The sequence below is a fragment of the Ochotona curzoniae genome, unplaced genomic scaffold (genome assembly GCF_017591425.1).
Source record: "Ochotona curzoniae isolate NIBS_2020 unplaced genomic scaffold, NIBS_Ocur_1.0 scaffold_3835, whole genome shotgun sequence".
Classification (NCBI taxonomy): domain Eukaryota; kingdom Metazoa; phylum Chordata; class Mammalia; order Lagomorpha; family Ochotonidae; genus Ochotona; species Ochotona curzoniae.
This window is the reverse complement of record NW_024467114.1, coordinates 17,825,960-17,846,458: the sequence shown is the minus strand read 5'-3', so window position 1 is coordinate 17,846,458 and position 20,499 is coordinate 17,825,960. Positions and strand designations below refer to the sequence as shown.

Genomic DNA, 20,499 nt, shown 5'->3' with positions numbered 1-20,499 from the left:
AGCTCCGTCGCCTGTGTCGGCGGCGGCGGCGAAGGCAGGAGCGAGTCCCGGCCCGTGGCTCCCGTCGCCGGCTCCGAAACGCCCCCCGCCCCCGTCTCCCCGGAAACAGCCCCCCGCCCAGCGCCCCGCACACTGGCCGCCCCGGCCGGCGGCCGCAGCCCCGGTCGCCCCCGCCTCGCCCCGCCCCGCCGCCCGTGCCCGCGGGCCGCCGAGTGCGCGAGGCCCGAGGCCGGGAGTTGTTGTCAGGCCCAGGCCGCTCGGCTAGGCGCCCGTGGCGTGTCGCCGCCGCCGCCGCCGCCGGCTCCGGGAGGACGACGTCGACGCCGAGAGGCGGCCGGGCGGCGGAGGCGTGTTGTTGTGTCGCCCACTCCCCTCCCCTCGGCTCGCACCCGACGTCAGGGCGCGATGGAGTGAGGCGGCCGGGAAGGTGGTACTTCCGCGTTGCGCCGCCCGAGCCGAGAGCGCGGCCGAGGCCGCACCCCCAGCCGCGGGGGCACTTGGAGGACTCCGGACTCCCCCGCAGGTCAGCGCCCCGCGCCTCTGGGCTGTGTGTGTGCGTGTGCGGTTTTTTTTTTCCTCCATTTTTTTCTTTTTTTAAAAAATTTTTTTCGCTGCCGGGAATAGGACGACGATCGCGATCGGGAGCTCTGCCGCTCGGATTTCTGCTCCTCCCCGAGGCCCCGGAGGCCGCTGCGTACCCCACTTGTGTGACCTGGAACCCAGGGACCCGAGTCCCGACCCGGATTATCGTGGCGCGTCTCCCGGCCGGCCCTGGTGCTCGGTGTCCCTCCGCCGCCGCCGCCGCTCCCGTTTCCGGCGGGGAAGATGGCCAGGATCTGAGCCGGGAGGAGGCCGCACCCGCGCCGCGCTCTGCGGCGGGCTCTAGGCGATGCCGAGCAGCTCGGACACGGCGCTGGGGGGAGGCGGGGGCCTGAGCTGGGCGGAGAAGAAGTTGGAGGAACGCCGCAAGCGGAGGCGATTCCTGTCCCCTCAGCAGCCGCCGCTGCTGTTGCCGCTCCTGCAGCCGCAGCTCCTGCAACCGCCGCCGCCCCCGCCGCCTCTGCTCTTCCTGGCTGCTCCCGGCACGGCCGCCGCCGCAGCCGCCGCCGCCGCGGCCTCCTCCTCTTGCTTCAGCCCGGGCCCCCCTCTGGAGGTCAAGCGGCTGGCGAGAGGCAAGAGGCGCCCAGGAGGGCGGCAGAAGCGGCGCCGCGGGCCCCGCGCCGGGCAGGAGGCGGAGAAGCGTCGGGTCTTCTCGTTGCCCCAGCCGCAGCAGGACGGCGGTGGCGGCGGCGCGAGTAGCGGCGGGGGTGTGACCCCGCTGGTGGAGTACGAGGATGTGAGCTCCCAGTCCGAGCAGGGGCTGCTGCTGGGGGGCGCCAGCGCGGCAACGGCGGCGACGGCTGCCGGGGGAACGGGCGGCAGCGGCGGGAGTCCGGCCTCCTCGTCCGGCACCCAGCGGCGCGCGGAGGGCTCGGAGCGCAGGCCCCGGCGGGACCGTCGCAGCAGCAGCGGCCGCAGCAAGGAGCGCCACCGCGAGCACCGGCGGCGGGACGGGCAGCGCGGCGGCGGCGGCGAGGCCTCCAAGTCCCGCAGCCGCCACGGCCACGGCCACGGAGGCGAGGAGCGGGCCGAGGCCGCCAAGAGCGGCGGCAGCAGCAGCAGCAGCGGCGGGCGGCGCAAGAGCGCCTCGGCCACGTCCAGCAGCGGCAGCAGCCGCAAGGACCGGGACCCCAAGGCCCACCGGAGCCGGACTAAGTCGTCCAAGGAGCCCCCCTCGGCCTACAAGGAGCCGCCCAAGGCCTACCGGGAGGACAAGACCGAGCCCAAGGCCTACAGGCGGCGGCAGCGCTCCCTGAGCCCCCTGGGAGGACGGGACGACAGCCCGGTGTCCCACAGGGCCTTGCGGAGCCGCAAGTCTCCCAGCCCGGCGGGGGGCGGCAGCAGCCCCTACTCCCGGCGCCTGCCGCGCTCCCCGAGCCCCTACAGCCGCCGCCGCTCCCCCAGCTACAGCCGCCACAGCTCGTACGAGCGGGGCGGAGACGTGTCTCCCAGCCCCTACAGCAGCAGCAGCTGGCGGCGCTCCCGCAGCCCCTACAGCCCCGTGCTCAGGTGAGTCCCGCCCCCGGGGCCGTGGGCGTGGGCGGGCGGAGGGCGAGCGGCACCTTGCAGGGGCAGGGACAAAGCAGCGGGGCTTCTGACGGGCAGGCTTGCTAAGGAGGAGTTCAAAGTTTGAGACTTGTTGCACGAACGCATGAACAGGTTTATGTCAGGCGCGCTTTGCTTTTCTGGGCACGATGAGATTTGTTTCAGTGTTCAGAGTTTTGCAAAGAGGTGTCATTGTTGGAGACTGAGGGGTGTTGGTGCAACTTAGCAGCTTGCAGTGTAGTGGGGTAGTGATGTCCGAATTAGCTGTGGATTGCAATTGCTTCATCTGGTATGTTATACAGGGATGGGAATAGCACCTTTTCTGGTTCATTTCATATAAAATGAGCTTATGTGGGGGCTGACTTTTCTGAATTCCGAAGATAATGAAGCTACACCTAATTTTGCTAGATTCTTATGTGGGATACCTTTTTAACTGATTTGAAAGGTTTAAGAAGTTACCTCCTCCCAAAAAGAAAAGACAAGCATGTGGTTTTCCTGTTGATTGTGATCATGCCTGGTGCTAATGACGTATTATAAATCTGGTTGGTATAAACAAGTGAATGAGATTAGTGTATTTTTACAGTGCTGTAAATCTGTAATTGGTTACTTTAAAAAGTTAGCTAGACCTTTTAAATATCAGGATCTTTTTGTTCAGAAATCTTTTTTAAGATTTAATCTTGTGAAATCGGAGTGAAACTTGTCTTTGTTATACCTCTTTTGTTATAGAATAGCTTTTGCTCAAAACTCTGGATGAGTTGGTGCATGCTTACCCATTAAGCAAAGTGAATTAGGAACTATTTTTTGGGAATTTCGAGGGTCTTTGCACTCCTTCCAGTGTCTGCAAACTCTAGGTGTTAGGAATTAAACAGCGACCTTTGGATTGCTTTCTTATCTTTGTTTTTAGTTTTCAGTAATGCCAAATGGATGCTAAGTACTTGGAATGGCTATGTTGAATCCCACCAAATTGCAGGTGTCTAATGTTAACAGATCTCCCATAGTACCTGTTTGTGAAGATGTGATATGAAATTTGTGGGTTTGTCTTTAAACCAGAACAGCTGTATAAATTTCTTCATTCTTACTGTGTCTGAGTGCATTCGAAGTGCTGGTTTACCTGCTAAATATTTAAATCTTGTGTGAGTTTATATTTTATTTCTAATTATATTGTTTAATCTTTGAATAGCTCTTTGTGGCTGAATTTCTTCCGCAGACTGATTAGGTTAAGTTTGTTTTGAGTATGGATTGTGTTTATCACTTTTTAGTTGGCTGTTTAAGCAAAGTCTTTAATTATATAATAGTGTATATGTCTTATTTAGTGTTTGTTTTTGTGAGCTGAAAGGGTAGAGCAGCAGAGTTGAGATCAAGGTGGGACGGGAGAGATATTGAGAGAGAGATTTAACATCCTCTGTTTTTTCCCCAAATGCTCCAACAGCTGAACCTGGGCCAGGCTGCAGCCAGGAGTGTAGCAGGGGCGTCATCTGCCTCCCAGGGTGCATGGGCAAGAAGCTGGATCGGAAGTGCAGTAGGCAGAACTTGAACCAGGCCCTTTGAAATGGGGTGTAGAAAACCTCAAGCAGCAGCTTAATCTATTGGGTCATAATGCCAATGTCTATTATGTATGCATGAGTGTGTATGTATACACATGTCTATTACATGCGTGTATATGTACATACATGTACTATGTCTAGTAGTGATAGGTATGATCAGGACTACTTATATTTAGTGAATACTTATTGAACATCATTTAAAGATTTATTTTTATTGGAAAGGCAGATTTACAGACAGGAGAGACAAAGATTTTCAGTCCACTGGTTCACTCTTCAAGTGGTCACAATGGCTGAAACTGAACTAATCCAAAACTAGGAGCCAGCAGTTTCTTCTGGATCTCCCATGTGGGTGCAGGGTCCCAAGACTTTGGGTTGTCCTCTACTGCTTTCCAGGCCTCAAGCAGGGAGCTGGATGGGGAGTGGAGCAGCTGGGATACCAAGCAGTGCCCATATGGGATCTCAGTGCTTGCAACAGGAGAATTTAGCCACTGAGCCAATACGCTGGGCCCCAGCACTTATGTGTTAGATGCAGTTGTATGAACTGGAGTATTGCAGGGAAGGAAGTCAGTCGTTTTGATAGAGCTCTCATTTTGAAAGATTCGTTATTCCTGAATCATTTTTTGCTATTCTGTGGACTGCTCATATTTCTTGTTTTTTTTTTCTTTTTAAGTTTATTTTATTATTTGCATTGCATTATGTGACACAGTGTTATGGGCACTGGGATTCCCCCCACCCCTCCCCGAACCCTCTCCCCAAGGTGGATTTCTCCACCTTGCTGCGTTACCACGGTTCAAATTCTGTTGAGGTTCTTTCATTGGAAGTATTTACCAAGCATAAAGTCCAGTGTCTTATTATCCTAGTGGGTTCAACGATTTCTTGGCGAGACCATCTCTGGTCTGAAGGTAAAGCCAGACTGCTCATATTTCTAAGCAATTGAAATTGGAAGACACCTTAGAATGTCTTAATCATTGCTCTTGATGAATGACTGTTCTTGAATATACATCTGTAGAAACACGTTATTAAATTTGAGAATTTAGGTTATTTTTCACTTGCGAGAGATTCAGATTCCTAAATTTTTTGAAATTATTCTTTGAAAGGTCAAGTGAAAATTGATCTTTTATATCCGTGTGTGTATGTATGTATACACACACAACACACACACATATGGTGATGGAGTTATGGAGTAACTGACATAGGCAGAATGCATCATACTGAAGTAGAAATCTGCCTCCGATTATCCTCTGTGCATTGCTCCAGGCTTAACCCTTTGGAATGCTACAGGACATGGTGCAGAACAAGCTGTGTGCTAGCTCTTTAAAAGTTAAGGATGATTATCATGCTCTGAATCTTCTTCAGACCAGGATCTCATTTTTCCCAAGGATTGTTTTGCGATTTTTTTTTTTCACCTCTGTCTAGTTTGTTAGATGTCAAACTTAAAATTTGGGAACCTGAGTTAATTGAAGTAGTTGATTGATAACCTTAAGATTTTTTAAGTGTAGCAAATATATTATTACTGTTTGGGAACAATTAAATGAATTCCCTTGTCTGGCCTAATGCAAAAAGCTTTATTTCCTTTTAGAATTTAGTATTTAATGGTAAGTATTGTATTGTGTGATGAAAGAGACTCTTGGAAGGTAAGCTCCCTGAAGGCAGCTGGCTTGCTTGCCCACCATAGTCCTCCTAGTGCTCTGCACTGTGTCTGGCAAAAGTAAACTCTTTACAGAATCGCTGTTGAGTAGGTAAATGAAAGGATGTTGGCGTTTACCAACTATACAAAATATTGTTGAGGGTCTGGATTGCATAGTCTGTTTAAGTAATGTAGGTCATGTTTCACTATAATAGTAGTGTGATCTTTGTAGCTCATATTGAATTACATGTTTATGAATAAATCTTTATTCATTTATGTATCTATATATTGGAAAGGCAGATTTACAGACAGGAGAGACAGAAAAATCTTTCATCTGCTGATTCATTCCCCAAATGTCCACAACAGCCAGAACTGAGCCAGTCCAAACCCAGGAGCTTCTTTCCGGTTGCCCTTACAGGTGCAGGGTCCCAAGGCCTTGGGTTGTCCTCCACTGCTTTCCCAGGCCACAAGCAGGGAGCTGCATGGGAGGTGGAGCAGCTGGGACACAAACTGTCATCCATGTGGGATCCCATTACTGGAAGGGAGAGGATTAGCCAACTGAACCTTTGTGCAGGGCCCAAATTACATGTTTATAAGTTGCCAGTAGATGTTTTTGAGGAAATGCATGAGTATTCAAAACAGTATTGAAACTCTGATGTAAAGAGGTTTTCTCTTTTTTTTTTCTTTTTTTTAATGTTGCATCCTGGAAAAATCCTCTGCTTCCAAGTGACTTCCCGACATCTTGTGCTTTGCTTTCACTTGAATCTTCAATCTTCTGCTCATTAATTTCTTTTCTTTTGATCGTCTTCTTATAATGTGTTTACTGTATTTTTGTTTGCTATTTGAATAGTGGAACATGGAAGGTCATGCAACTTCTTATATTAAATGGTGGACTTATTGAATACTGGGGGTATTTAGGTAAGGGAGTTGTTGTGGTTTACTCTGTGCTGTTCATAGACAGATTCTTTACATTTATCTCCAAACCTGTGTGATAATTTGAAGCATTCCCAGGATGGGTTAGGAACTGGAAGCTCTAAAATGTTAGCTGATTTTTTTTTCTGTCCTGAAGCCAGCTAGGACTCAAACCCTAGAGCAGTTTTCAAGCACATGTGCTAGTATTGTGCAGTATTGAACAGCAGCTGCCATTCAGAGTTACCCGCCACTTTTCTAAATGAACTGTTTTCCTAAAATGTTTACTCTGTTCAGATTTGCATGTGTTAATTTCTGTTCCCTGATCATTTTTCAGCATTATAAGGATTTTTGCAAACTGTTTCTTCTAAAGCATTTTTCAGTTATTTGTCTTTATTTAGTTTTTATCAGCCATGAGGAGGGTTAAGTCTTGTGGAAGTCTTTTCTATCTTTACAAAGATTGAGAACATTTCTTGAAGACATTAGTTCTACGTAGTTATTGAAGGTCTTTTTGCAGTGGGATGCATTGAATGAAGCATTGAAGTCACATTAGTTACACTCAGTACAATAAATTGTTTTATATAATGTAATTGGTTCTTTCCCCAAACCTGTGGAATTTTACCCCCCCAAGAAGCAGCAGTGGACCTGATGTGATGGCTCAGTGGCCGAATGCTTGCCTTGCAAGTGCCAGGATGCCATATTGGCCCTGGTTTGTGTCCAGCTCCCTTGCTTGTGGCTTGGGAAAGCAATAGAGGATGGCTGAAAACCTTGGAACCCTGTACCTGCCTGAGAGATCTGGGAGAAGCTCCTGGGCCTGGCTTTGGATTGGCTCAGCTTTGGCTGTTGTGACCACTTTGGGGAGTGAACCAGCAGACAGAAAATCTTTCTCTTTGTCTCTCCTTTTCTCTCTAAATCTACCTTTTCAATTAAAAAAAAAGTAACTTAAAAAAAAAAAACCAGCAGAGGTCTTCTATGCTTAATGGTTTCAAGAGCTGAAAATCTTAAGATGGACCTTAGATATAAAAAAAGGTGACTTATTGGTGCATTTAATTATTGCTTGAAATACCTGTTGCAGATATTTGTCATTAAAATTTTTATTCAAAAATATATGAAATGAAATATTCCATAGTAATACTCCTAAAGACAATTCTCATAAAATGCTACTGATAAAATGGCTGCAGTTTTGACATGTGCTCAATAAACATAGGCTGCTAGAAAAAATGTGGGTTCTCAGAGGAGAGTGGAAGTTTCTCTTGAGCGTGTTGGAAAAGGAATCCTCGTGTCTCTCATTCTTAGAAGATAGCCTGCAGTTTGTGCTTTCTCTGACTGGAGATCCTGCATTTCCGTCTGGTGGATCTCCGTCACGTTTTTTTCCTCTAACACTAATATTTATTCTCTTCTTTCCATTTCCAGCACCTTGGTTCAGGTTGTCACTTCTAGTGGGCTAGAGTTAATGTTACCATTAGCATTTTTTTTCTTTCCCTGTTTCTTGTTTTTCTGGGAGAGTTTTCTCAAAATCTTGGTGGGATCATATCAATTTCATTATATAATTTTCCATCTGTACATTCTAATGCGTTGTCAGCTAACAGCTGTTATGATTTGGTCCCATTCTTATAGAACTGTTTTTCAAGGTGCTTATGCTTACTTGTGTTTTTCACATTTGCCATTTTTTTTTTTTTTGCCTCAAAATGGTCAGAAGAGAACTGTTTTTCTCCTTTGCCTCCAGCTTTGTATTCAAAACCCAACTCAAATCTTACCACTTAGAAACCTAAACCTTTTTTCATTGGTCTGCTAGAAGTGGATCTGTTTTCCTGTGTTTTTGTTTTATTTTGTTTTCTAAAGATTTATTTATTTTTATTGGAAAGGCAGATTTACAGAGAGAAAGAGACAAAGAGAGGAAGATCTTTTGTACGCTGGCTCACTTTCCAAGCGGCCACAACGGCTAGAACTGGTCTAAAGCCAGGAGCTGATATGAAGCCAGGAACCCCGAGCTGCTTCTGGGTCTCCCACGTGGGTGCAGGGTCCAAGGCTTTGGGCTGTCCTTACTGCTTTCCCTTGAAGGGAGCTGTGGAAAGCGAGGCTGCCAGGACATGAACCTGCACCCATATGGGATCCTGGTGTGTGCAAGGCAAGACCTTTAGCCACTAGGTTATTGCACCGGGCCCTTTCTTGTGTTTTTGCAATGCTTTACCTTAACCTTTGGTTAAAAGAGCTTTAAATTGTTTTATTTAATATTTTAACTGGTTGGCTGGCTGTCTTTGATAGCAGTTGTATATGTGTGTGTGTATTTTAAGATATTACTTATTTGAAAGAGAGGAAGAGAGATCTTTCAAATGTTGGTTTACTTCTAAAATGGCCACAGTTGTCCAGGGCTGGGCCAGGCTGAAACCAGGACTCAGAGCTTTTTTGGGGTTTCCCACATGGGTTCAGGAACCCAAGCATTTGGAACATCATGTTCTGTTGCCCTTCCAGATACTTTAGCAGAGAACTAGATTGTGAGTGAAGCCATGGGGAATTGAATTGGTACCCACATGGAATATTGGTGTTTGCAGGCGGTAGCCTGCTATGACACTTCACCAGCTCCAATCATTGTGTTTCTATATTTGACAGTATGGCTTATACAAAATCTAGGATTGAAAAAGTAATCGCTTTGGTTTATAATGTGGGAATTTAGGAACCTTCCTTCATCTAGTTTCTTTTCTTTTTCTTTTTTCAAGATTTATTTATTTTAATTGGAAAGGCAGATTTACAGAGGAGAGACAGCGAAAGATCTTCCATCCACTGGTTCACTTCCCAAGTGGCTGGAGCAGTCAGAGTTGAACCAATCTGAAGCCATGGGCCAGCAGGTTCTTCTGGGTCTCTCAAGTGGATGCAGGGTCCCAAAGCCTTGTCTCATCCTCGCCTGCTTTCCTAGGCCAGAAGCAGGGAGCCAGATGGGAAGTTGAGCAGCTGGGACATGAACCAACGTGCACATGGGATCCTGGCGCATGCAAGGCGAGGACTCTGGCCATTAGCATACTGCATTTGGCCCTTAAGTTAGTCTTTATGGGAGAAATTTTCTGAGCAGAGTGCCTGTGGAGGTTTTATTTCTGAGCTCTGAAAAATTTCAGCTATTTTCTGAAAAGTGAGCTGAAAGGCAAAAGTGAATGTTGCTCAATATTTATTCATTTAAGATATTTTTAGTCATTTCCCTTATTTCCTGAGTATCCCTTTTTTGGGGGGGTGTGAATTGTTATTTTGATTTAGGCTGCCATTGTTTCCTGTATGGAAATTGTATACTTTGAAATGATTGTTAGAAGCAAAACACCAAGTAGAATCTGAAATGCTACTTGTTTGTAATGATCTTCTTCCTAGTATTTCTGCACATTTGATTTGTGGGATAATCTAGTTTTAATATATTTTAAAAAATGAAATGAATGTAAATTAGAGGCTAAAATATCGCTTAAAAACTGGAATTTACATAAAAATGAAAATAAAAAGGGTAGTGAGAGGAACTGAAAGTGGTAAATGGGCTGCCAGGCCCCCTCCCTCGGGCTGTTGATGCGTTTTCAGTTGCAAGGGAGCACTTTCACTAGGATATTTCATTGAGATTCTAGTAACTCTGCTTCTCTAACATTACATAAATGATTTCCCCTCTCAGAATCATTTTTTTTTTCTGATAGGTACATAGAAATTTTCTGGTAGTACAGAGAAGTGTGAGATTAAAATTTCCCTAAATCTAATCCATGATAATCACTCTTGACATTTTTGATGAATATTCTTCTGGATTTCTTCGTGAATATATACCAGGGGAGATATGGTTTTACATTAATGGACATATATTACTATTCTATTTCATACTCTGTACCTCAATCTATTCTTTTTATTAGTTCTTTTTTTTATTTTAAAGATTTATTTTTATTATTTTTTTATTGGAAAGGCAGATATACAGAGAGGAGAGACAGAGAGGAAGATCTTCCGTCCGATGATTCACTCCCCAAGTGAGCGCAATGGTCGATGCTATGCCGATCCGAAGCCAGGAGCCTCTTCTGGGTCTCCCACGTGGGTGCAGGGGCCCAAAGCTTTGGGCCGTCCTCGACTGCTTTCCCAGGCCACAGGCAGGGAGCTGGAAGGGAAGCGGGGCTGCTGGGATTAGAACCGGCGCCCATATGGGATCCCGGGGCGTGCAAGGCGAGGACCTTAACCACTTGCGCCACCGCGCCGGGCCCTATTAGTTCTTAATATTGTTATTTAAGGTTAGAATAATTATTTACACTTTGATGAATTCTTGTTTTATTTTTGCTGTGTGTGTGTAGCTCACATTTTTTCTGTGCATTCATTTATCCCATTATTTCCTCTAGATTGGATTTTACAGCTGTAAAATTCATGAATCAAATATGGTACATACCTTTATGATTGATTTTAATAAGCTGTCAAATTGCCTTTCAGAAAACTTACCAGTTTACATTTCGCAGCACTAAGAGTATCCATTTCAGGTCTCTTCAGCCCTAGGAGTTTTTGAATATTGTGTTTTTTTTTTTTTTTTAAGATTTATTTATTTTCTTTTTGAAAGGCAGGATGGAAGTCACAGTGGCCTGATCCTCTGTCTGCGGCACTGGCATCCCACATGTGCATTAGTTCAGCCCTGGCTGTTCTACTTATTTTATTTTTCTTTAGATTTTATTTATTGTATTAGAAAGGCAGATCAGATTTACAAAGAGAAGGAGGGACAGAGAAAAAGTTTTTTAAATTAATTTTTTAAATTGTATAAATTTATTTTTGATAATTTTTACATATTTGATTAGGGTACAAAGGGTCAAGGGTTAGAGGAAAGTGGGTGAGACCATTATTTTCACATTCTCTTTTTCCCTTTCTGTGTCTGGGGGAGGGGAGAGATAAGGGGAAAGGCCACACCCAGCCTCCCAACCATTTTAGGGTCCCCACTGTGTGGTGTGCTCCCAGAGTCCTGCTTAAGTGGTTTAGAGTTCAACATTACTGTAGATTTTGCCACTCTAAGCACAAAGAAATCTCTCTAGAGTCCACTGGCTGTCATAGCCCACCTTAGAGTCTCCGTTTTTTGCATTCCCTGACTCACTCTTCAAGAGGTCTCAGTAGCCAGAGTTGAGCCCATCTGAAACTAGGAGCTAGGAGCTTCCTCTGGGTCTCCCAGGTACAGGGTCCCAAGGCTTTGGGTCCTGCTCTACTGCTTTTCTGGGCCACAAGCAGGAAGCTCGATGGTGAGGCATCCAGGACATGAACTGGCATCCAGATGGGATCCCGGTGCATGCAAAGTAGAGATTTAGTCATTGAGACCTCATGCCTGGCCCTGTTTCACTTGTGAGCCAGCTCTCTGGGTAATCAGCCGAGGATGGCTCTAAGTCTTGGGCACCGGCACCCACATGGGAGACCCAGAAAAAGCTCCTGGCTCCCCAGGTTTGGATCAGCTCATCTCCTGCTGCTGCAAGTGTTGAATGAGCCACAAATAGTAGATGGAAGATCACTTGCCTCTCCCTCACTGATTATAACTAAAGTAAAAATAAGAAATCAAGAAGAAAGGATGATCAGAAGACTTGTTAATTAAAAGAGACAAAGAGAAAGAAACAAAGAAAAAGAAAGAAGGAAGGAAAAAAGAAAGGAAAGGAAAAATTAAAAAAAAAAAAACAAGATAAAGCCACAGTAAGGGAGAGAGTGAGCAAGAGAGGGCTTGGCAAGTCTGGGACTGACTAAACCCAGGAGTCAGCAACTGCATCCACGTTTCCCACATGGGTGCCAGGTACCCAGATGTTTGGTTACCTTTTGCTGCCTTGCCAGACGGGGAACTGAATTGGCAACCTAACAGCTGGGAATTGAGCTGGCATTCTGATTTGAGATGCCAGCCTCCCAAGCTGTGGCTTAACCTGCCCAGTGTTGCCCCCGTTAGTGTTTTTATGTGCATTTCTTTGATAGCTAGTAAGATTAAATACCTTTCATTCATTTATGAATTAGGTATTTTAACTTCTTGATTCATTTTTTAGTTTCTTGTCTGGGGCATTTGAATAACAGATGCTCAGTGTGTGATACTTACCGCTTCTTTGTCCCCAGTTCCAGTGAATTGCTTATTCTGTAATTCCTTTTATGGGATATTTAGTCTTCTGGTGTGTTTTTATTTTTAAAGAATTATTTATTTTTATTGAAAAGGCAGGAAAAGACAGAAGGAGAGACTGAGAGAAAGATCTCTGTTGGCTGGTTTACTCCTTAAGTGGCCGCAGTGGTCAGAGCTGAGCCTGTTTGAAGCCAGGAGTCTCCTCTGGGCCTTCCAGGCTTTGGGCCATCCCAGGCCATGAATACAGAGTGATTAAATCACAGTAGTTTAGAAATTTGTGGCCTGACATACTTACCCTTTTATTTTCTTTAATTTTTAATTTTTAAAAAATACTTAGCCCCTTTTGAGGGTAAAACATTTAAAACTACTTTTCTAGTAATTTCGAAAGATAATGCATTATTATGATCATCATAATGTACAGTAGTTCTCTAAGACTTGTTTTTTACTCTCTGATAGTTTCTGATCAACATTTGCCTCTACTCCATCCCCATTTCTACCCCATTAACTCTCCCTAGCCCCCCTATAGTTTCTGATAATCGCTCTCCTACTCTGTACTTCTGTTTGTGTTCTAACAAATGCTATTGAGGGGTTTTTACACATTTAATTTGGCTTTTTAAGATTCTGCATATTGGGGGCCCGGCGCGGTGGCGCAAGTGGTTAAGGTCCTCGCCTTGCACGCCCCGGGATCCCATATGGGCGCCCGTTCTAGCCCGGCAGCCCCGCTTCTCTTCCAGTTCCCTGCCTGTGGCCCGGGAAAGCAGTCGAGGACGGCCCAAAGCTTTGGGAACCTGCACCCACGTGGGAGACCCAGAAGAGGCTCCTGCCTTCGGATCGGCATAGTATCGGCCGTTGCACTCACTTAGGGAGTGAATCATCGGACGGAAGATCTTCCTCTCTGTCTCTCCTCTCTGTATATCTGCCTTTCCAATAAATAATAGAAAAAATAAATCTTTAAAAAAAAAAAGATTCTGCATATTGGTGAAGTCGTGGTATTTATGTTTTTATGTCTTGGTTTTTCACATAGGATAATGTCTTCTAGATTTATCCGTGTTCTAAATTTACAGAATTTACTTCTTTTTGAAGGCTGAGTAGTATTTCAGTTTAAAAATGTCCTTTGACGACAGTCACTTATGTTGCTTCTCTGTTGCAGGCACTTTGAGTAATATGCAATCAGTATGTCATTTCCTTTGGATATGTTCCCCGGGGTGGGATTACTGGATCATATGATGATTCCATTTTTGTTTTTACTTTTGGGGAACCTCCATGCTGTGTTCCATAATGAATATTAATTTACATTTCCATCACTGGTGCACAGGAGTTTCTTTCCTCCGTATTCTTGCTAGCATCTGTCTTGCTGCTTTCTTGCTACTAGGCAGGTGTGAGCATGTTTTGGATATTAGCTTTTTTTTTTTTTACTAATCTTATATAGTTGATTAGGGTACAAAAGGTTAAGGGCTACAGGAAAGTGGGTAAGACCATTGTTTCCACACTAATATAATAATTTTTCCCCTGTATCTGGGGTCAGGGGAGAAAAAAAGGGAGAAGCCCCACCCAGTCTCCCACCCTTCCCAGGTCCCTGATGTGGGGCAAGCTCTGAGGGTTCTGCTCAAGCAGTTCTGAATTGCTGCCAGTCTCACCATTCCAAGCATAATGAAAGCTATTCAGAACCTACAGGCTGACGTAGTCTTTTCATGATTGGAGTTCTGAGATCAGCAGTTCAGTTGGAGGGATCCCCAAAGAAACTTTGTCTGAGGTGATCCCAGACTTGATTCTTGTGTGTGGTTGTCAGTACAGGGTCTGGCACCATCCGTCCCAATCAGCTTAGGCATATGATGGTGGTTGCAATTGCTGGATCAGTTCTGTTTCCAGCCCTGTCTTCAGCACGAGCCAGTGGGTGTTGCAGTCCAGCCTGATCCTGCCCACTTCATACTTGGCCCTAATGCAAACCAGTGGGAGCTGCAGCCTAGTTGGGGCTACTCCCCATAACCCCCACCAGGCCTCTCCCCTATCCAGGTTCCCATGCTTGCCACTATGTACCGCAGACTTGTTCAGTCTGCCCCACATCCCATTAGGCTCTCGTACATGTCAATGGGCATTGAAGCCTAGTGCAACCCAGCCAGCGGGTTGGTTTCTATCTAGCCACCCCTGCTCCTGTCCTGGTTTTCGTAGTTTTCAGTGGGAGTGGTAACCCAAGAGGGAGGTTCCCACTATTTCCCTACTAGGCCACTCCCACTCCCTAACTGCACTCTCCAGGTGGTTCTGGAATTTTAACTTAACAGATTTAGCCCCCAGTGCCAGCCTCTGCCAGCTGATGCTGTGGCAAAGCCTAACCAACTCTCACCCACTCTTAATTTTTGCTTGCACTAGTCATAACAACCTGGCTTATCCCTGATCTGGCTCACATGAGACCCACAGGTGTTGTAGCCCTGCCTGGTCTGGTCTGTCCCCATCCCGACTCAAGCTCTCCAGTGGAAGTGGTTGTCTAGCATGGGAGCCCACATTCCCTCTGCTGGCTTTGCTCCCTCCCTCCCTGGTTTTCTCGTGTGCTGTTTGGGTGCTGCAGCATCTGGTACAGCTCACCTCACCTTGGCATTCTGTAATGTGCACTAGTTTGTGTCGCGACTGAACCTGGCCAAGCCACATTCTGTTCTGGTGCTCAAATTCGCCAGTGGGTGATGTGAACTAGTTCAGCCTGGTCTGCCCCCCACCGAAGTGATATGTATGATGGTGGGTATCTTTCTCTGGCCTTGCTCTCTATTGTGGTTCTTGCGCTCACCTGCAGGGACTATGTCCTGCCAGAGGAGTTTCCCAAGCTCTTCCATCAGAACCTCTCCCTATGCCAGGTCTTGCACAAACTGGTGGGTCCATGGGCCAGCCCTCCTTGCTGGCCTTCAGTTCTTTCTGGTTCTTTCCGATGCTTCAGCCCAGCCAATGCTTGGCCATACCCTGACACTACTCACACATGACACAGTAGGGGCAGAGACCTAGCCTAGTCCGTCCTACATCTACCCAGGTTCTCCAGAGCACCAGATGGTGCTGGCGTCTAGCCCGGTTAGGTGTGCCCAGCCCCAGTCCACACTTGTGCCAAGGGAGATTGCAGCCATGTCCAGACCAGAATGCAACCCCTACTCTAGCCCATGCACTCTCCCTTGGGAACCCCAGCCCAGCAAGGGTGTACAGCTCCCCAACCAAGCCTATTCCCTGCCCTAGATTACACACGTGTCAGTGCTTGCTCTGACCCATTTGGCTTAGCCCCTCACTTGTCTCAGCCTTTGCCTTCGATGCTGTGACCTGGTATCCCTGGCTCATGCAAACCAGTCGGTGTAAGAGCCTGGTTTGCCATGACCTACGCTCCATCTTGATTTCTATTCCTCCTCGTGAGTTGAGGTTTGCTCGGCCCTGCCCGGTCTATCCTTTCCAGTTGCAGCTCGGCTCGGCCCACCCCACGTCCTATTTTAGGATACACATTCGAGTACTGCTGCCTTGACTTGCCCAGACTGTTTGTTCCTTTACCCATAAGTGATGGCAGGTTCCATGGTTACACCTAGCTCAGTCCATCACCATCCCATCTTGCGAGCTAACCAGTGGGACTCGTATTTCCTCAGGGTTCGGCCCACACTTCCCGCACAGAATCTAACCCTGGACCTGGTTCTCTCGTGTGCTGGTTAGTGTCTTGACCCTGTCAAGTGTAACCCATCCACTGTTCCACCACTCAGTCAGGTACTGTACCTAGCCCTGACAGGCACCCCCACCCATAGCTTTTGTGTGGACTGGTGTTTGGCAGTCAGTGATGCTCTACGCTAACAGCTCATCTCAGGATTCCCATTTGGGCTGGTGAATCACTCTGTCCCAAATAGATCTTTTGGACTCTTCCCTCCAATCCACCAGGTTTCGGTCCCCACACTTGCCAGAAAGTTCTGTGACCCCGTTGGTGGGAATCATCCAGAATTCATCCCTCGCCTACACTCATGTTATGGGCTAAGGAGTTGATAGTCCTCGTTGAGCTGGGCAGGAACAGGAACTGGGCTTGTGCCTAAAAACACCTAGACTAATTGGACTCATCTGTATCCAATTTCCTGGCTAAATTAGGACTTGGGGCTGGGGGGGAGTATATTAGGAGAGGAAGTAGCAGCAGAGAGACATAGCAGAGACTTCTAGCTTCACTGGTATCCGGTTGGTGCTTCATCCCCAGACCCTCTCCCTGTCCATGTTACTGGCTCCGCTGGCCTTATCTGTGGATGTCCCTAGGCAGGAATAACATATCCTATAAACCCCAGAGCTCGCTGCTAGGCAGCCAGCAGGCAAAGCCTGGCACCACTTGGTGTGCTGGCCGTCAAAAGCCTAGGACTTGGTCACCGCCTGTTGGCAGTGACTTTGGCCTGAGTCCCCAGCATTAAGTCCGGCCTGGCTGGGAACCCCTTCCCCCCCGCACAGCCGCCACACTTCAGGGAGCTGCTTTTGCTCTAACCCCACGGCCGAACTGGATATTAGCTCTTTATTGGACATATGACTTGTGGATATTTTCTCTGTGTGGATTGGTTCTTCCTGTGCATGCAAACTTTTCAGTCTGATGTGCTTTCATTATTTTTATGCTTTAATTGCCAGTGGTTCCATAGCTGAGAAGTCTTCAACCAGGTCAATGCTGTGGAACTTTTCTTTCTTTTTATTTTTAAAGATTTATTTATTTATTGGAAAGTCAGATATACAGAGAGGAGGAGAGACAGAGAGGAAGATCTTCCGTCCAATGATTCATTCCCTAAGCGGCCACAACGGCTGGAGCTGAGCCAATCCGAAGCCAGGAGCCAGGAGCTTCTTCCAGGTCTCCCACGCGGGTGCAGGGTCCCAAGGCTTTGTGCCGTCCTCGACTGCTTTCCCAGGCCACAAGCAGGGAGCTGGCTGGGAAGCAGGGCCACCGGGATTAGAACTGGCGTCCATATGGGATCCTGGGCGTTCAAGGTGAGGACTTAACCACTATGCTATTGTGCCGGGCCCAAGAATTTTTTATTTTTGTTTGACCTGTAGTCAGAGAAATTTCTCCTTGGCCTTGCAGGATACATCTTTAACAGTTTGCTTAAAAGAGAACATTTTCTCTTTGTACATTCTCTTAATTCTTCTAATTGTGTGTAGGAGAAAGTGTAGTTTTAAAATTTTTATTTTACTATTTTATTGAAGATTTATTATTTTTATTGAAAAGGTAGCTCAGGTTTACAGAGAGGAGAGCCAGAAAGATCTTGCATCCGTTGATTTACTTCTGAAATGGCCATAATTGCTACAGCTGATCTGATTTGAAGCCAGGAATCTCTTCTAAACCTCCCACATGAGTGCAGGGTCCCAAGGCTTTGGCTCCGTTTGCTGCTGCTTTCCCAGGTCACAAGCAGGGAGCTGGATGAGGAATGGAGCAGCTGGGATAGGAGCTGGTTCACCCAAATGGGATCCTGATGCTTGAAGATTGAAGATTAGCTAGTTGAGACATTGTGCTGGGCCTGGGGTGGGGGGTGGGCTTTGTTTTAATAGTTATTGTGAAGATGAGGAGTTTGCAAACCCATGTGGGCCTTCCCTTAGAATGGTTAGGGTCAAGAGTAGAGGGTGAAGTTGGGGTAGTACGGTGGGTGTGATAAGTGTTTCAGTTTCTCTCCTGTGTCTCCAAGGAATAGGGCCAGAAGGGGCTGGGGGAAGTCAAAGTGCATTGTTCATTGCTGTCAAGTTATATGTGTGCATGGGAACAGGGTGTGGCAGAGAATGTTCCGAGTGTGTTACAGTGTGTTAGGTAAATGGTCTGAAAAGTTTTGGCTTGGTTACAGCGGAGGTGAGAAAGTCTAAGACCTGTTGGCTGTCCCCCTATTTACCTCAGTGTGCCTACAGACCTAATTGCTTGTTGCAAAGCCTGACCTGGAGTGTTCAGCTTGTCCTTCTTTCCATCTTTCGATAAGGTACTTGAAGTCTTAATGTTGGAAAGAAAAAAATAAAGTAACTAACTAACAAAAATCTTATGTTGGCTTAGATGAGCTGGCTGTCTCATTCTGTGTTCATCTGAGTATACTTTCTGTTCTTGCATGAAGGTCAGCAGCTTGGCCTCAAGGTGGCCCAGTCCTGCATCATATATACTGGGGTTGGGCAACATGTCTGTGGTTTTCCTTGAGATTGGGAATTGAGTGCAGTGTTCCAGTTGGGGAACCCCCTCAAGAAACCTCACCAAGGGGTGCTTTGCCCTTACTCTCCTGTGTACCAGTTGGTGCAGGATTGGGCTAGACTGCCTCCCTGCACCAGCCAGTGCACGTATGTGTGGGTGCAGCCGCATGGTTAATCCCATCCCTTAGGCCAGCTCTTGGGTATGCTGGTGGGTGCTACAGCCTTGTCTGGGAGACCCCAAAGAACTGCTATGCTGTCTTCTCCACCCCTGGTTTTTATGCCTACCAGTGGGTATTGCAGCTTAGCCTGCCTGGTCTACGCCCAGCTCTCATGCACAGTAGCGAGTACTGCAGCTTAGTTGGTGCAATCCCTATGAACTCCTGTGCTTGCCCTGAGTCCTGGTTCTTGCACATGCTGGCGGGTGCTACAGCCCAGCCCAGTCCAGCCCGACCTGTCCCCAGTGCCAGCCTCTGGCAGGTGGTGCACCCCAGTAGGGATATCCCTAAGGATATGAGACCTGTCCCGAGCCCCGATTCTCTTATGTGTTGGTGGGTTCTGTGATCTGTCCTAGTGTGACCTGCTCCTTGCCCTCTGTCCCTTGCCTGTGGCTGCTGCAGCATAGCTTGCCCCCAGTGCCAGCTCTCACTGGCAAGTGCTGCAGTGTAGCCCAGTCCAGCCTACCTCCAGCTCTGACTTTGCATGTGCTGATGAGTGCTGTGTCTTAGCCTGGCCTGGCGTGCTCCCAGTTCCGGCTCTTGACAGCTGTGCTGTGGCCTGACCTGCCTACAAACACAGCTCTCCCTAGTTCTCGTGTGTAGGTAGGTGCTTTGGCTTAACCTTCTGACCTCTGTCTTCTGATTCACTCTGTCTCAACTCTCTTGGGTGCAGTGGCCCCCTCCATGGAAGCCCCCAGAAATCAGAGAATGAGAGCCCCAGAGAGAATATGAGAGATAGTGCCAAAATGTGAGAGTAGTTCCATCCACTGATTCACTTCCCGAATGTCTACAGTGGCAGACTTCAGGACCAAATCTGGGAGTCGGGAAGTTATTCCAGATTTCCTAAGTGGGCTGCGGAGACCTGGCTCTTTGAACCATCATTGCTGTCTTCCTGCTCAAACCTTCTATGTTAGTAGGAAATTGGACTTAAGAGCTGAGCTAGGTATGGATCCTAGACCTTCTGATAAGGGACATGGATCAAATACTCCATCATTTCTATTGTTCTTGTCATGTATTTTCTTTTTTCTGTGTAAATGTAGCACATTTTGAGAAGATCTTCACCAAGTTCATGGAAAACACATATTGTGAAAAAAACTATGCACAGGTTTCAATTTTTTTACATCAGAAATTATCTTTTTTTTCAAACTTTTTGAGTTTCCCTCTTATATTATACATAGACATGAAACTTAAAAGTGAAAAGAGTCACATTATTTTGGGTATTTATCTTAAATGCTCTTGTTTCCAGTAGTAGTATTTCCCTCTAGGCAGGAATAACTTTCAGTGTTTCTTAAAATATAGATGTGCTGTTTCATATATGTCAGAAAATCTGCATTTTCATATATTTTTGCTATGCGTGGAATTCTGACCTTTTTTTTTTAATTGTGTTATGTGACACAGTTCAATATAGGCACTGGGATTCCCCCACCCCTCTTCCAACCCTCCCCCCATGGTGGGTCCCCCCTCCCCCCTGTTGCTCAACCACAGTTCAGGTTTAGTTGAGATTCCTTCATTGCAAGCATACACCAAACATAGAGTCCAGCATCTCATTGTCCGGTCAAGTTCAGCGGCTTCTTGGAGAGACCCTCCCTGGTCCGAAGGCAGAACCAACAGAGTAGAATCCCGGTCAATTAAAAGCCCCAACATAACATCAGCAACGATATATAACGTGTAACTGTTTTTTTTTTTTTTAACAATACCTTGATTTGTTCCATTTCTGACTTGAATAGTTTAGTGAGGATGTTCTCTCTCTCTCTCTCTCTCTCTTTTTTTTTTTTCTTTTAAGTCCCAAGAGCCTTCTTTTAAATCATTGGGTCTTTTAAGTAGTTAGCACAGTTTATGATATTAGGTACCTGGGAAACAATAGTGAAT

The 20,499-nt window shown here is 46.8% G+C and overlaps 1 protein-coding gene across 5 annotated transcripts in view; it reads left to right on the top strand.

Annotated features, from left to right (window-relative positions):
- The first annotated feature begins 283 nt into the window (after positions 1-283).
- The window catches only part of CDK13 (cyclin dependent kinase 13), an 86,026-nt gene continuing 65,810 nt past the window's right edge, over positions 284-20,499 (top strand). For 2 of the 5 annotated variants that reach the window (XM_040964898.1, XM_040964895.1), the window contains exons 1-2: positions 284-493; positions 646-2,109. In XM_040964898.1, coding sequence (XP_040820832.1) covers positions 890-2,109 — 1,220 coding nt within the window. In that variant the 5' untranslated portion in view covers positions 284-493; positions 646-889. The other 3 variants (XM_040964897.1, XM_040964894.1, XM_040964896.1) reach the window with 2 other exon arrangements.